Here is a 15,601-nt window from a genome sequence, read left to right as displayed (position 1 = left end):
GAACGAACGAAGTATGTTCGGGAAATTTTCAGGTTTTTTTATTTTTTATTACTATAATACAATTTGATTGTTGTGTAAAATCTGTTGTAATTATATACTTAAAAAAAAAAGAATGTATCTATGCTTACATCATTAAGGAATAAAACCACGGAAGCATAGCACAATAGAACAGAACAACAACCCTATTGTGAATGTTAGATTATCTTTATTATTACATCTGTTTAAAAGACATAACTTATTTATAAAAAATATGAGGATTGGGGTACCGGATGTAAAGGGAAATAAGGAAAAGATGGGGAAGGCAGGATATAATAGGATCAAACAAATCCTTAGTTTATAGAATAGTTAATACTAATAAAACTCAGTACTTTTTACAAGTTACAAAGGAATAACAAGAATCTATCAATAATTGGAAGTTTCTCTAAACTTATCATAGATAACTGTAAATTGGAGCGTGTAAACTTATCTATTCATCTCTTTCGCACTTTCTTCTTTTTTTTTTTTTTCTTCATTAAAAAAATCGATGCGTAGCGCAGTGTTACATTTCATTTAAATTTTGAACACAATTGACAATGATCTTTTACACTAATTACACTTAATTTAACAATCTTCGTTCAATCTTTTTACGTTGTATTTATCCATTACATCGTCTGTACTCTGAATCATACTGATTAAAAATATCAAATTCATTATATATGTAACAATATATGATCGAATACTAAATTCTATCACGCGTCATTTATTGTCTGAGCTCGTATCTGATTCTTTACAATATATTATTTAAAAAAAAAAAAAAAAAAAAAAAGAATATTAACATATCTCTTGATATTTTCGTCGTTCGCTATTTGGCAGACTTTTCGTGGCTTTAACAAATACAAAGGCAGTCGTGTGAAGATACACTTAATTCGTTACAAAGATTCTATGTATACATATATATATATATATTCTTTTATATATAAATAAAAAAATGTCTCTCCTTAGGAGCATTATAGGTTCGCGAAAGTATATCATAGAAAATTGCGTTGGACCCATATCTGTTCTAATGTCTTGGGAAAAAAAAATCTCCATCACACTGTTACATGTAATTCAGAATTGCATTAAGGAACATGAATCGCGTCGATCCTTCATGCAACAATTAATTACACGTTTATGCAAATATATATATATATGTATATATATATTTTTTTTATATATATAATATATATATATATATTTTTTTTTCTCTGTTCTGATGATCCATATTATAATACGATAAAAAGGAAACGTTATAATACGGGAAATCGTCTTATAAAACTATCGATAATCTAGCTCCTTATATAATATAAAAAAAAAAAAAAATATATGTAAAAACAGTTTTGTACAAAATCGAGAGAAAAGACAATTACATGGGAGAAAAGTATTCGATACCACGTTACAGATGAGCGGATAGAATGGTAAAGAACAGAACGTGAATAGAAAGATGTATATAAGTATATTTACAAATTTTCTGTTTAAAGAAAAGCGAACGAGATAAACAAGATTCAAGAGGGAAAAAAACATGATTATTGTACCGCTATAAATTCGCGTCACTGGACATATTGCAGAAGCGCGAAACAAGGTTCGTCTTCCTCGATATACCGACGAATAATTGTTTCTTTTCTCTCGTAACAATCTACGGATTAATACCTAATTCTATTATGCGTACATACCACCAAATCTGGTTACGCCGCCGATCACGCATTTTTTTTCATTTTCTAGAAGAAAACTCTCTCGTTTTGGCTTTGGCAGATGAGAGATCAGCGAATCGTCTTACCGCCCGTCTTAATCAGCTTAATTTTATTTTAAACAATAATTACGCTAGGAAACTCGTTAGTACAATAAACGATCCGATAGATAGCGTATACAAGATGTATCCGCGAATTTGACTGATCTTTCTTGATTCGAATGAATTTTTTTTTTTTTTTCTTTTATTTTATAAAAAGAGATCTTAGCAATCCGCGGATAATCCTCGTGAAATCGATAGGAAGAGAGTATAACGTATTTAAAAAAAAAAAAAGAAATAATACAGAAAAATAACATCGTTCGAATGGAATGTCTGCGTATGGAACGATCCCGTTCACGGGTTGAAGACGATTTCTCTGAGGCTCCCGTCGACCGTGAGAAAAATTACGTTGCCTTTGTATCTTACGTTTAATAGTATGCCTCGTACTAATCGGTAATAAGATCGGTGTTAAAGGCCATTTGGAAACGCTGCGTTTCAAGATATATAATTTAATAGATTTATCTACGCAAAAATTCCCTACTGCTATTTCGAAGGCACGATTCACGACTTTCTGTCCAACGCGGACCAATCTCTTCTTTCTATGGATTTCATTTTTTTACTTCTCTAAACAATGTGTCGCATGTTACAGGTGCCTCACGAGACTATCGCAGCTTATGGACATACGTCGATCCGCATATATCTTTTCTCTTTCGGTTCATAGAAAATATTGTGCGTTACACATATTTAAATAGAATATTACACATTACACTCTATATAATGGTCCCTGTATCGAACACACTCGTGACAGCATGGACGATTCTCCGTTTTCCATATTGTCCTATGTACAATACTATTGTAGATAGCAAGGTATCGTTCCTTATAATTATTTAAAAAAAGAAGAAAACTGTCTATCGGGTCTTCACACTGTGGCAAGTCGAAGGCACCATTGTTCGTTGAGCTATGATGCACGAGCTGAGTGCAGGGTACATCGTTTTTTATTATATAATATCTCGATCACGTATAGTTGCTTCTAAAACGATCTTTATAGTTCTTCGAGAAAAGGCACAATATCGTTGAACGACCTATATAAACGGTGTGTGTATATGTTCTCGATCCAAAAATATACCTTTGCATACATATATATATATAATTATTCATCTATATTTATATTCATAAATATTTATATATATATATAGAACTGTAATAATAGAATAGTATTCATTCGCTCACGCCCCCTGTTCCAAGGCGTAAAACGATCCACAATCTCGTTACACGCTGTCGACCTTACGAGAGAGCGTTCGTCGCATGGATCTCCGACGGAGATACCACTTGTAACAAAATATCGGCGAGGATAGCCCTCGAACTCGACGAGCCAATCACAGTTCATACACGTGCATACTCGATTTACGACTTACTCGCGCGAGCTAGAGAGCACCTCCGCCTTCATATATAGATCGCTTCGGAGCCCTTGTTACTTTGGTGGGCGGCTCCAGCACCGTACGCGTTTGGCGACGCCATACACTCGGACCAGTCGCTGTTCGAGTGCGGCGAACTGGACGACCAATGACCTGGACTGTCCGGGGACGGCGTCGGGAAGCTTTCTGGCGCTTGCATCAAATGCTGCGGCGTCACATCCGGTCCGGAATGATGAGAGGGCGGCGTCAAATACTGATAGTATTGCTGCGTCTGTTGTTGCGCTTGCTGTTGTTGCGCCTGCTGCTGCTGTTGCGTGCTCTGTTGCTGCTGCTGTTGTTGCTGCTGCTGCTGCTGCTGCTGCTGGATTTGCTGTTGCGTTTGTTGCATTTGTTGCTGTTGCTGTTGCTGCTGTTGCTGCTGCTGTTGCTGGCTCGACGAGTAGGGGAGATTCTCAAAATCGAATCCCACTGGTGGCATGCCGCCGTGCTTTTGATGCGTCGCCTGTCTCATAGCGGCGATGTGAGTGGGTGAAGTGGGCAACGACGGCCTACTTTTCGCAGGAGACGGCGATCCCATGTAGCTCGCCTGTGGCGACAGGGTCATGTTCGATTGCACCGAGTGTGGCGGTGACTGATTACTGTAGGGCGGCGACAACGTGTTCACCATTCCTTGCGCTTGCCGTTGATGAGACGCTAACAATTGGTCGTGAAAATTAGGCAAACCATAATTCGTTGTGAACGTGTCTAGGCCTAACTGTTGAAGGCCTTGCATGGATTGGCCCTTTATGCAATCCTCATACGGTGGCGGTTGCTTCGCCGTTGCCGTGTGGCCCACCAACGGAATCGCGTTGCTGTATAAGCTTGCGCTGTCGTACGGGCTTGGCAAGTTTCCCTCCGCGCCCTCCGCTCCCTGAGGAATCTCCTGGTTTGGGGGCTGGGCTCCGCGTTTCGCCGGTGGCTTTTTTACAGAAGGTTTTCGCCTTACCACCACCACTCCGCCCTCTGACTCGGGACTGTTTGGATTCCCCGTGGATCCCGCTTTTGGCCGCTTCTTCGACTTTGCTTGCTTCGGAGCGGAACCGATCACCGTGGGATGCGTGATGAGTTGTGGATGATTTGGAGATCCTGCGGCAGAAAATAATAATTGGAAATTTTGATATCACCGAATTTTTTTTAAACAGCATATATATAAAGATTCGGAGAGTAGAGTGAAAAGATCAACTTACCCATAAGAGGACCATTTGGTATCACATTCACCATCTGCGGTGATCTAGGCACGTGCTCGTCCAACAATCTCACAATGTCGTGATGTAATCTCTCACTGGCAACATCTCTCGGTAATCGATCCATGTGATCGGTGATCTCCCTATTGGCGAATGTGTCGAGCAACGCTTTACACGCTTCGAAACTGCCTTCTCTGGCGGCGAGGAACAATGGCGTTTCGTCCTTATCATCCTGGGCATCTCTATTTGCGCCGTGAACCAAAAGTATGTTCACAGCATCGACATTGTTAACAGCTGCAGCCCAGTGAAGGGCCGTTTTACCGCTGTTGTCGGCTGCGTTGATATCAGCGTCTGCATTAATTAGGTCTTCCACCATTCCCTCGGTAGCCAGACGAGCAGCCAAAATCAGCGGAGTTGTTCCATCGTGCATACGCGCGTTCAGATTCGTAGCTCTGTTCCTCAATAGTATTTGGAAGACTCCCATCGCGTCAGCAGCGACGGCAGAGTGAAGAGGAGTTCGGCCGGTATTGTCTTGAGAGTTGGCATCTGCTCCAGCGTCCAGCAATCTCTTGGCTGCGTCAGCTCTGGCATACCTTGCCGCCAGATGAAGCGAAGTCTCGCCGCTCTTATCCGTGGTGGCGTTCAAATCTGCTCCCTGAGCAACTAGATCAGCGATCACAGCGGCTGTACCGTCACTTTCGTCCTCCTCCTCTCCAGTGTCCAATCCTCCACCTCGTACAGCTGCTACCATCAACGGCGTCATCCCACAGGGTCCCCTCGCGTCCACGTCTTGGCCATGCTCGAGACTAGGCGGTGTTAAAACTCCAGCATCCGGCCTACGAATCTCTGCCGCGTCTAAATGTTGTTGAGTCCACATTCGAGGCTCCGTTTCCTCGTAATCGGTAATGGCAGTGTGGTCGCTAGCGTATCCAGGCTCTATAGCTCTCATTCTTTTCGAAGGTGGTAAGTCTGACTCGTCGTCCGACCATTGTTGAGCTCTTCCATTTCCAACATCGAGATCCATGCAGTTCACCGAAGGCTGCTTGTTCAAGTTCCTCATTTCTTGCCCATCCGGACCTCGTCTTCTCGATCTTCGACGCTGCCCACTCCCGCTGCTCGTACGCAAGAATCCTTCTGGGAACCAGGTGACACCCACTGCTCGTTTCCTTTGCGCTGTGACCAGAACACCGACCAACATCCCTCCAAGTACCACGATGACGACACCGATGAAGACGTATTTGTAGTTCGTTGGAGTGTCCGGATATTCGGGACCCTGTGGCCCGACCACACCTCGAACTTGCTCGATCGGGAAGTTTCGAGATAAAGAATGTTTGGATGCTGTAGCTGCCAAATATTCCGCTGCCTCGTTTGCTGATGGGAAACATACCGCTCCTTGAGTGACGGTACATTTTCTATTGTCGATCTCCAAATAGGCTATTACACCGCTTTGAGTGTTGGTGTAGATCGTGGTCGGCCGACCAAAAATACTAGTCTGTAATCCTGGATCTCGTTCCCTCCTCCATGGATATATCATGTCGTTGCCAAGTTCATCTTGCTTTACCCTTAACGTTGTTCTTAATTCGTGACCAATGTCTCTTAGGAAAGCGACCACGTTCGAGCGGAATGTTAACATGTCCATCCTTACTACCACTGAAATCACACCTTCTGCCAATGATGGTGGTTTCGTGTCACAATCGAGACCATCCCAATTACATTCTTCGTTGTCGCAACCGTAATTGCAGAATCCGTCGGCGTAATGTTTGCGACAATAGGCGTCATAAATAGGGCTGTAAAAATAAAAATTTAGGAATTAGTTGTGATATTTATTTATTATATTTAGGTATTCATCTGTATTGCAATTACTTACTTGCATGGTGCCAATTTCCCTTCACAATCTCTTCCATCGAATAGACACTGAGGATTATTGCAAACCTCGTCGCAGATATCGTTCATGAAAACGTCCCAACAATTAATAGGAGCAGTGCAATTACGCCATGGATTGATACCCAATGAACAATCGTTTCCATCAAAATTGCAAGCATATCTGTTACATTCTTCGTCGCAATGATGATTGCCAGATTTTTCTTCGCATCTGTTCTCAATGCACTTCTTTCTCTCTAATTCTAAATCAAGATCGTACGCATTCATAGTTTTTTGGATATTCGAGTTGGAACTGCCAAAAATACCTCCTCTGTAAGTAGGATCATAAATTTCGCAGTTTTTACCGGTCCATTTTGGTGGGCAATCACAAGCATAATCGCCAAGAAGATTTTTGCAAACTGCATTAGATTGTTGGCATGGATTACTAGCACATTCATCTCTGGCATCTATTTCGCAATGTGTTCCCGTTGTTCCAAGAGGGCAATAACATCTATATCCAACCTCTGTTTCAGCCACTCTGCAAGTGCCGCCATTCAAGCAAGGTTCTCTATCGCAATAAGAACCTGCGAATTCGCAGTTGTTTCCATAATAATCGTTAGGACAAAGGCAAGTGTGTCCAGCTTGTTTTGCAGTACAAACACCTCCATTCTGACACGGTGAGCTGTCACAGAAATTCACTTTTACCTCGCAGTGTCGTCCCATGTAGCCAGGTTTGCAATTGCAATGATAATTGTTGATCAATTGCACGCAATCTTGAGTCCCTGGCGAGGCACAAGGATTGGACAAACATTCGTTGATGTCGCCTTCGCATTTAGGTCCTACGAAGCCTGGAGGACATTTGCATTCGAATCCGCCAACCTTATCGGTACACGTTCCATTATTATGACAAGCGCCGACAGTACAATCATCTACGTTGAGCTCGCATATGAAACCTAAGGTTCCAGGAGGGCAAGAGCAGCTAAAGTTGCTGATAAGATCGTGACACGTACCGCCATTCTGGCAAGGATTGGGTTTGCAATCATCCACGTTGAGCTCGCAATTCTGTCCTTGGAAACCTTTGGTGCACTGGCATTGATAAGATCCAATAAGATCCTTGCAAGTAGCTCCATTTTGACAAGGAGCAGAATCGCATTCGTTTACTTCTTCTTGACAATAAGAACCTGTGTATCCTTCTAGACAGTGACAGCGATGACTATTACCTATGTCCTCGCAAGTACCATTGTTGCAAAGATTTTTCTCGGGTACTCCCTTTCTTATAGCCGCATCTTTACAAGAAACCATTTCGACATCGCACACTTTACCGGTCCAACCAGGGGAACAATTACATTGATACTTGTTTTTCTTTTGAATACAAGTAGCTCCATTTTCGCAAGGATTATCCGCACACCAGTCGACATATTGATCGCATCTAGCTCCAGTATAACCGTAAGGACAGTGACAAGTATAATATTGAACATGATCGTGGCAAGTAGCACCATTGAGGCAAGGCAAACTGTCGCATTCATTGATACGATATTGGCAATTTGAACCGGTGTAGCCAGGTTTGCAAACGCAAGTATAATTGTTGATACCGTCTATGCATTTGCCACCATTCATGCAGCTACTGTCGGTACAATCCTCGTCGTTGGTTTGACAATTTATACCGGAAAATCCTAGTTGACATTGGCACGTATACGAGTTTACGTATTCTTTACAGATAGCACCATTTTGACACGGTTGTGATAAACATTCGTCCACGTCGATTTCGCAATGTTTCCCACTGAAACCGTCCACGCAGAGGCAGGTATAGTCGCCAATACCGTCCAAGCAAGTGCCACCATTTTGACAGGGAACTGTAAATTGTAAATCCATATTAATTACATAATAATAACTTGAGTATAATTGAAATAAAATAATAATTTTGATGTACGATACTTACAAGAAGCGCAATCATCGGTGTTAATGATACAATCCCGACCTTCGTATCCTTTTGCGCAAAGGCATTGATAGGAGCCATTTGTGTTTCTGCAAGTAGCACCATTTCTGCACGGAGACGTCATTACACACTCGTCGACGTCCTCATCGCAAAGTCTGCCAGTATAACCGACCGTGCAAGTGCAGGCGAAATCGAGAAAGTTCGAGGATGGTGAACACTTGGCGCCATGAAGACATCTGTAAGAGAAAAGAACATATTATAAACACTTCTTCAAAAATTTTATTGAACGCTTAAAACATATCCGAATTCATACTTGTTAGGCGAACAAGGATCTAGCTTATCCTCGCAATTCCTTCCCGTATGAGGAAGTTCGCAGACACATTTGTAATCATTGACCAGGTCGATGCAGGAACCACCATTCTGACAAGGATTGTTCGCGCAATCGTCGATGTTTGTCTCGCAATTGGTACCAGCGTATCCAGCGAGACACTTGCAGCTGTATCCGTTCAAATGATCGTTGCAAGTGCCGCCATGTTGACAAGGATTCGAGCCACACTCGTCGATATCTGCCTCGCATCTCTTCCCACCGTAACCGGGCAAACAGTGACAGATAAATTGATTCACACCATCCTCGCAGGTGCCACCGTTCACGCAAGGATTGCTCGCACACTCGTCCACGTCGCTCAAGCATCTAGCATCGTAGTAACCACGAGGACATTCGCACCGGAATCCATTTATCAAATCTATGCAACGGCCGCCATTAGCGCAAGGATTGCTGGCGCATTCGTTGATGTCCGTTTCGCAGTGCTGGCCGGTAAAACCTGGCTCGCACTCGCACGAATATCTGGAAGAAAATACGTAACTCGTAAGAGGATAATAAGCGATGGCAAGGATAAAGACAAAGCTAGATTTTGCTGCGTTGGGTATTCATGCGTGAGCAGTTTGTTAGGGCTGTTGTAAACTCCTATAGGAGTTAAATTCAACGTTATTTTCATTCGCTCAGGATACATTAAAATTCTAATCTCACGAAGTGAGAAAGCTTTTAAGCAATACCATGCATCGACCATTTACAATTTAGATCTCGTTAAAATGGAAAGCCTCGAGAACAAACCCCTTAACCCTTATGTCAATAACCGGTTAGAAAATTAAATTTTTCTAAAAATTTCTTAATTGATCTAACTCTTCCTTACTTTCCAACATCTCAAATTTGGAATTTTATTACCAAAATGAGAGATCAAACGATGTCGAGAATCGTGGGCATTGACATAAGGATCAATCGACTAACCGCAAACTCACCTATTGATACCATCGATGCACCTTGCTCCATTTCTACATGGATTGCTATAACATTCGTTCACGTTCACCTCGCAGTTCGTCCCAGACGTTCCAGGTCTACAAATACATTGGTACCCGTTAATACGGTCTTCGCACCTTCCTCCAAACTGGCAAGGGTTGCTCTCGCACTCGTCGATCTGCGTCTGGCACAGCTTCCCGGTGAATCCTGGAAAGCAATTGCAGCTGAAGCTGTTCTCTCCATCGATGCAGGTGCCACTGTGGCAGGGATTCGATTGGCAGTCGTTGATGTTCGTCTCGCAGGAGGCTCCGGTGAATCCTGGTGGACAGTCGCACGTGTACTTGGCTATCGAGTCCTGGCAGATACCGCCGTTCTTGCATGGCGAGGAGGCGCAGTCGTCTATATTGATCTGACAGTGGGAACCAGCGAAACCGTTCGCACAGGTGCATTTGAAGGAGTTGATCAAATCGGTGCAAACGCCCCCATTTAAACACGGTCTTTCCGCGCATTCATCAATGTCGATCTCGCACTGGGTGCCCGTGAAACCTGGAAAAAAAATGAGATTATTAATGTAAGTTGATAAAATTTATAAAAAATGTAACTATTTTAATAATTTAACATCATTATTAATATTATATAATAAAATGAATAATACAAGAATATAATTGTTTATTTCTAAGCACATGCTCGTGATTCGTCTATGAGAAAACTAACATGGCATATAATAGATTAGGACAGAATAGAATAGGAGTGGGAGAAACAAAAAGAATAGTAAAACGTATAGCAGATAGATGGTGCCACGTTATATTTATTACCATCGAAATGTGAGAGGTGAACGTGGGTTTCGTAATATTTTTGGTTATGAAAATTTAAAATATTATAGTTGAAGTTATAAGATTTATGTGAATTCGTTTGAGAGTAAAATTTTCGAAACTTTGAACTTTAAATTGAATTTCAACGAACAAAGGATGAAAGGACAATTCTCCGATGAAAAACTTGCTTTTTCGTCAAAATTACTCGACAACTTCTATGGACATCTTCCACGAAGTTTAATTATCAGTTTTAATTGCGATAATTGGTGTGATTATTTGAAGAATCATCGTTCTTTATACAAGAACGCGAGAGAAAAAAAAGTGTAAGGAATCAATCGATCAAAAGATGCAATTATCAAGTGGCCATCCGTTTCATCTGGATCATTCAACCCGCGTCTAATTGAGGCTAATTACGAATGATTATTCGACTGACGACTTTATCCATCGAGGATGTTTGCAATTTTCGTTTAACGTGAAAAGAAATGGTTCCTCTCCAAGATCATCATGCTGAAGGTTATCATCGGATGCGGTTGGTATATACCGTTACGATCCAACGAGAATTCCTCCGTACGATTCTGTTAATCTTGGATAATTGCATGTACAGCCTCACAAAACCCTTTGGAAATTATTCTCGAATGAGATACGAAATATTTTTAAGAGGAAACTATTATAGAAGCTAACCTGTCGAACATTCCTGATCAAATGCTGCATCGTGTGCTTGTTAATCATCGTAAATTAATGTGTCGTGGAATATGAGTGAAAAGAAATTGGAAAATTGCACGGTGAGTGGCGTTGGTGTTCAATGTTGTTGTATATACGCTCTCGAAAAATTGAGGTTAAGAAAGAGACTTTTTTTAAGATTAATTTATATAATAAATTTGTATAATAAAATCTATCGAATACTTTATAAATATTTTTCTGCAAAAAATTATTGCAGAAATATGTTAATTGATATACAAGAATGCAAGATAGAATGCAACATTGGATGTGAGGTTGATTCTGACAAAAGAAGAATAAAAATTGAGAATATTTCAAATATATATGTGTTTATCTCGCAAATTCAAATACGAAATATCATCATCAACGTAAAACAACATGAAACGAAAAATCGACAGGTAAAAACTATCGATGAATCTTGAAAATAGATGAAATTAATTTGTCAAACTTATCACGCGAGATTTCTCATTCTCCTGTGTTTGCGGAATATTCATTATGTTTGTTGCGCCAGGTGGTCTTAATGACGATAAGCTACCCCATTTCGGTCCAACACCGCAAAGATAATAAAAGCTCTTCCGTATGTACAAAGTAAGTATGTACGGTAGCCAGGACGAATCGCATCACGTCGACGACTTTGTAATTTTCGAGGAAGATAGAAAAGGAAAGTTGCATGGATGCATTTTGCACGAAAGGTATTCTCGCTGCAGGTGGTTTAATTAAATACGAACGAATAATATATCGATCGAATTTGAATAATATATATCAGAATGCAGAGATGGTAAGTTTTAAATTTATCTTTCAAAAGTTTTAAAGTTAAGATACATATATTTAGAAATTGAATCAATTGTAATTTTCGGTAATAAGTTTCCAGATTCTTATTTCGATAATAATTTATTAATAAAATTACGAAAGTTGTAGAAATATTTTTTTATAATTACGTTAAACAATTCGTGTCCAAAAAAGAAAAAAGAATAAGATAAAAATTCCACGAACAGGGAAAGTAGTTCACCAGAATCGAATCTAGAAGGCCGACTATATAACTTCCGGTGGATTTAGACACGATCGAAACGGTATCCGTTTAATTGGAGGAGAGCTAATTTAGAAGAATACGCGAGGGAATTCAGTAATGAATCTGAACCACGACTATCGATAGATTCCTTGCCCGTGTATGGCCGACTTCTCAATGGGAGAAAGTTATCGAGAAGGCTTGTTTGGCCTTCCGCGTTATAAAGGTTCGATGGAATAGCGAATACTAACGTTGGACAAATATCAAAATCGCTCTAGAGGAATCTTGTAAGAAGAAGAAGAAGAAGAAGAAGAAGAAAATAAACTGGAATTCTTCTAAATACTTCTTTCGGTCTATAGAAACTTTTTGTATAAAATTTATATAATGGAATCTTTAAAAGATATTTTTGAAGAAGCTAAAGATTATTTCAATGAATAGAACATCGAATGCATCGTTGGTTGCCCTCGGAAGTATCGACGATCATTCTTGACCGGATGACGCATGGATTTTTACCGTATTTACATTCACTTGATATTTCTCTGTCTCTTTTCTCATTCAGACAATGATGCGGCTAATTCAGCTGTGAATGCACGTACGCCGCGACGGATCCTCCTCGTTTCCTCTCGAATCCTTAAAGGCTCTGCGCAATACGAGTTTACTATGATAGTCATGAATCATTGAGCACCGTGCACTGATTTTTCTTACCGGGGAAATTCTCGTATTTAATTTTGTAAAAATAAAATTTTTATAGTTATTGTTTTAAAGAGATACACAAAAATAAAAATATCAAAGTTGTAATTCTAACATAGAGAGAATGTTAAAATTATTAAAAAGATTAATTACTAAAAAAATCCTAATCAAAGATTAAGTATTTCATTCAACGAAATTGTTAAAAGGAATATTTGTTTTTTTTTTCTTCTTGATGACTTGAAATATTTCAATAACATTGTTCGAACGAACAAATAAACGAGTGAAAAGAATTTAGCGCTGAATCTATCGTCGTCGGTGCACCGTTTTCGCATTTCCATACGAATACCCCTGCAAATACGCGTATCGTTTGAATTATTAAAGACCTTTCGAGACCAAAGAGGGAAGGGATTGCAGGGGCGAAAACATTTTTCAACGCTGAGTAAACACGCCATTGTCTTTCTTCGCGATTTTCATATCGGCGTTGTCCCACCGCGTCTCATAGGGAAACAAAAATAGAAAAGTGCAAAGAATGACTCGTACATTTTGATGCCTAAACGTTTTTGTTCTCCCTCTTATTCTTTCCTTCTTAATCGTCCGGCTAATATCAAATTTCAAAGTTTTTTTTTTCCCCCCCCTTCCAAGATATAAAATCTTCTTCGCTTTAGCTATTATTTATTAACAGCAGGCTTGTGCTTAGTTTAATAATATATTTAAAAGGGGCGGGAAAAAGTGGAGAGAAAGTAGCCAATCGTAAAAAGAATAAATAGAAGCGACTTAGACCGTGAAAAGGTGTAATCAATTCGAAAACGTTTGATTGTCGATTCAACCTGCACTTTTTTTTCAGCACTTCAATCCTCTTTTTTTTTTTTTTTTACCAGAGATTACAGATCTCTTTCTTTTAAAACATCGGGTAACGAAGAAACTCGTCCAGATTTTATCGTCTGGAACAGGCGAGTAGCTGATACAATTACATCGAGATTGACCTCGACGCCAGCGCCATAATGGCGGTACGTTTCTAAGGGACTTGCGTAGGAGAGCACGTTGCTGGATCACGTGTGGTTGGAACGATGATGAGGATGATGACCGTTTCCTAGACCGTGGTCCAGGAATCGTTTCCTGGCGATACGAAAACGAATGAGATGGAATTGAATCGTATTAAGTAACGGTATCGAAGATTGCGAGACAATGCGAAAGAATTGCTCCGGGGGGGGGGAGGAGGAGGAGGAGGAGGAGGGAGGACTCGGTTGCATCTGAAAGGAATTAGCAGTTTCATTCGAATGATTCGTTCGACGGAATGTTATTGCCTGTCCCTGAGCTGGACGAAGATCTCCAACGTCATTGTTTGTGTACCTATAATAATTTCTCAATTAGGTTCCATTACTTTATTACTCTTGCCCGAACGAACAAACGACTTTCAAAACTTTTTCGAGATCCTCGAGCGCACGGTGAAGTTTGAAGCGAACAAAGGACTACGATACGCAATCTTATCTATCGTAAAAAAAAAAAAAAAAGAGAGAAAACGTCGATCAATTATTTTCAATCAATCTCCTCGTTAATTTACGAAGAATCGTTCAGAAAAAAATCGTAAGAATCGATAAAAATCAACGAGATGCGATTTAACGAAGAAGAAAAGAAGGTTTAGATCGGATCCGTGGTGATCGTTGGTCGTGTCCGCGTTGGCAACTCCCACGTTTAGCCAGGCGTGTTCGGATAATTGTAATCTATTGCCTTGCCAGTGTTCTCGAAGCCAGCCTACGCGCATTGATAAACTATGCGAAACCTAACACACGGCTCGCGGATGCACTATCCACGATCCATCCTCCTCCAACCCTTTCCTTTTGCATCGAGAGCGCCTCTCACCTGTCCTCGTCCTCTTCCATCCTCTATATCCCAAGCTTCGAACGCTTAACGAACGCCAGTATAACGCCTTTGTATCGGTGAAATGTGAGCACACCGCGTTTCTTTCCCCTTACTTTGATTTTTTTTTTTTTTTTTTTTTTTGATTCGAAGGAAACAGACACTCGAATAATACAATACGTTGATTTGAAATTTTTTCAAATCGATCGAACAAAATAACATTTATTTTTGGGAATTAGTTATCGTCATGTTCGAACTTTTCCTTTCAAAAACTACCAAAAACGAGGAAAAGTTTCTTTCTTCATTCAACTACAAGCATTGTCGCCGTCATATTCGCAATCGTTAAAACTGTTTTTTTTATACTCGTTCAATAGAAATATCAGTTGGGGGATCCATTACGATTTTCCATGTCACTTTGAACAAGATAAAATCGATATCCCAATAATAATACGTAACAAGTATTATCAAGATCCTCGAAAGAGTGAAAAGTGATCGAAAGCAGCAACCTGATTGTGAAGAAAAAGGTGGAACAAGAGAGGGCCTACCGGAACTAGTTCTCGGTGTCACGTAACTAGACCAACGCACACACGCACGCACACACTGCTTCGATCTCGCCAGAAAATTCCACGTGGGACGTAATTTATGCGTGAGGTAAGAGAGTGCACATGGTGCGCGTTATTAATCAACAACAGCCGCCACCCATCGAGCAATGCGCGTCCGCATCCTACGCGAAACGTTTTTACCCCTCCCCCATCGAATATCTCCTCGCGAATGGTCCCAGCCGCTATCGGTTTTCTAATTTAAACGAGCGTCGCTTCGTTCCTGCGCTTCCTATACACGGAAACTCTTCTCCAACGAGTTGAATATGTATCGAGCCCGTTGTTATAATCGAGCGATTATGACGATCGAGGAAGCAAACGGAACAACAGCCGCCTTCAAAAGGTGCCGCTTTTGCATCGCGCGGTTTGATCGATGCTGTTCGCCGTTTCCGTGCCGGAGAAAAAAAGCGCAGAACGTTCCAACAGACGTGATTCCCGATTTATTGTCTCG

The 15,601-nt window shown here is 40.7% G+C and overlaps 1 protein-coding gene and 1 long non-coding RNA gene across 2 annotated transcripts in view; one reads left to right on the top strand and one right to left on the bottom strand.

Annotated features, from left to right (window-relative positions):
* Nucleotides 1-16: 16 nt before the first annotated feature.
* The window catches only part of N (neurogenic locus Notch protein), a 203,936-nt gene continuing 188,351 nt past the window's right edge, over nt 17-15,601 (bottom strand). The window contains exons 9-14 of the mRNA XM_086909626.1: nt 9,472-10,015; nt 8,489-9,019; nt 8,179-8,411; nt 6,247-8,092; nt 4,383-6,166; nt 17-4,281 (exon numbers count right to left, since the gene is read on the bottom strand). Of these exons, the coding sequence (XP_086765752.1) occupies nt 3,185-4,281; nt 4,383-6,166; nt 6,247-8,092; nt 8,179-8,411; nt 8,489-9,019; nt 9,472-10,015 (6,035 nt within the window). The 3' untranslated portion in view covers nt 17-3,184. The remainder of the gene's footprint in view (nt 4,282-4,382; nt 6,167-6,246; nt 8,093-8,178; nt 8,412-8,488; nt 9,020-9,471; nt 10,016-15,601) is intronic.
* On the top strand, nt 10,260-12,808 carry LOC116415576 (uncharacterized). Its single transcript, XR_015292434.1, has 5 exons — nt 10,260-10,810; nt 10,886-11,063; nt 11,219-11,396; nt 11,510-11,776; nt 11,994-12,808. It is a non-coding gene; the product is annotated as an uncharacterized LOC116415576 (long non-coding RNA).

The sequence above is a fragment of the Apis florea genome, unplaced genomic scaffold (assembly GCF_048593485.1).
Source record: "Apis florea isolate Af1SG1 unplaced genomic scaffold, ASM4859348v1 contig_3158_pilon, whole genome shotgun sequence".
NCBI classification, from domain to species: Eukaryota; Metazoa; Arthropoda; class Insecta; order Hymenoptera; family Apidae; genus Apis; species Apis florea.
The sequence above is the reverse complement of the archived record's forward strand: the minus strand, read 5'-3'. Positions and strand labels throughout refer to the sequence as shown.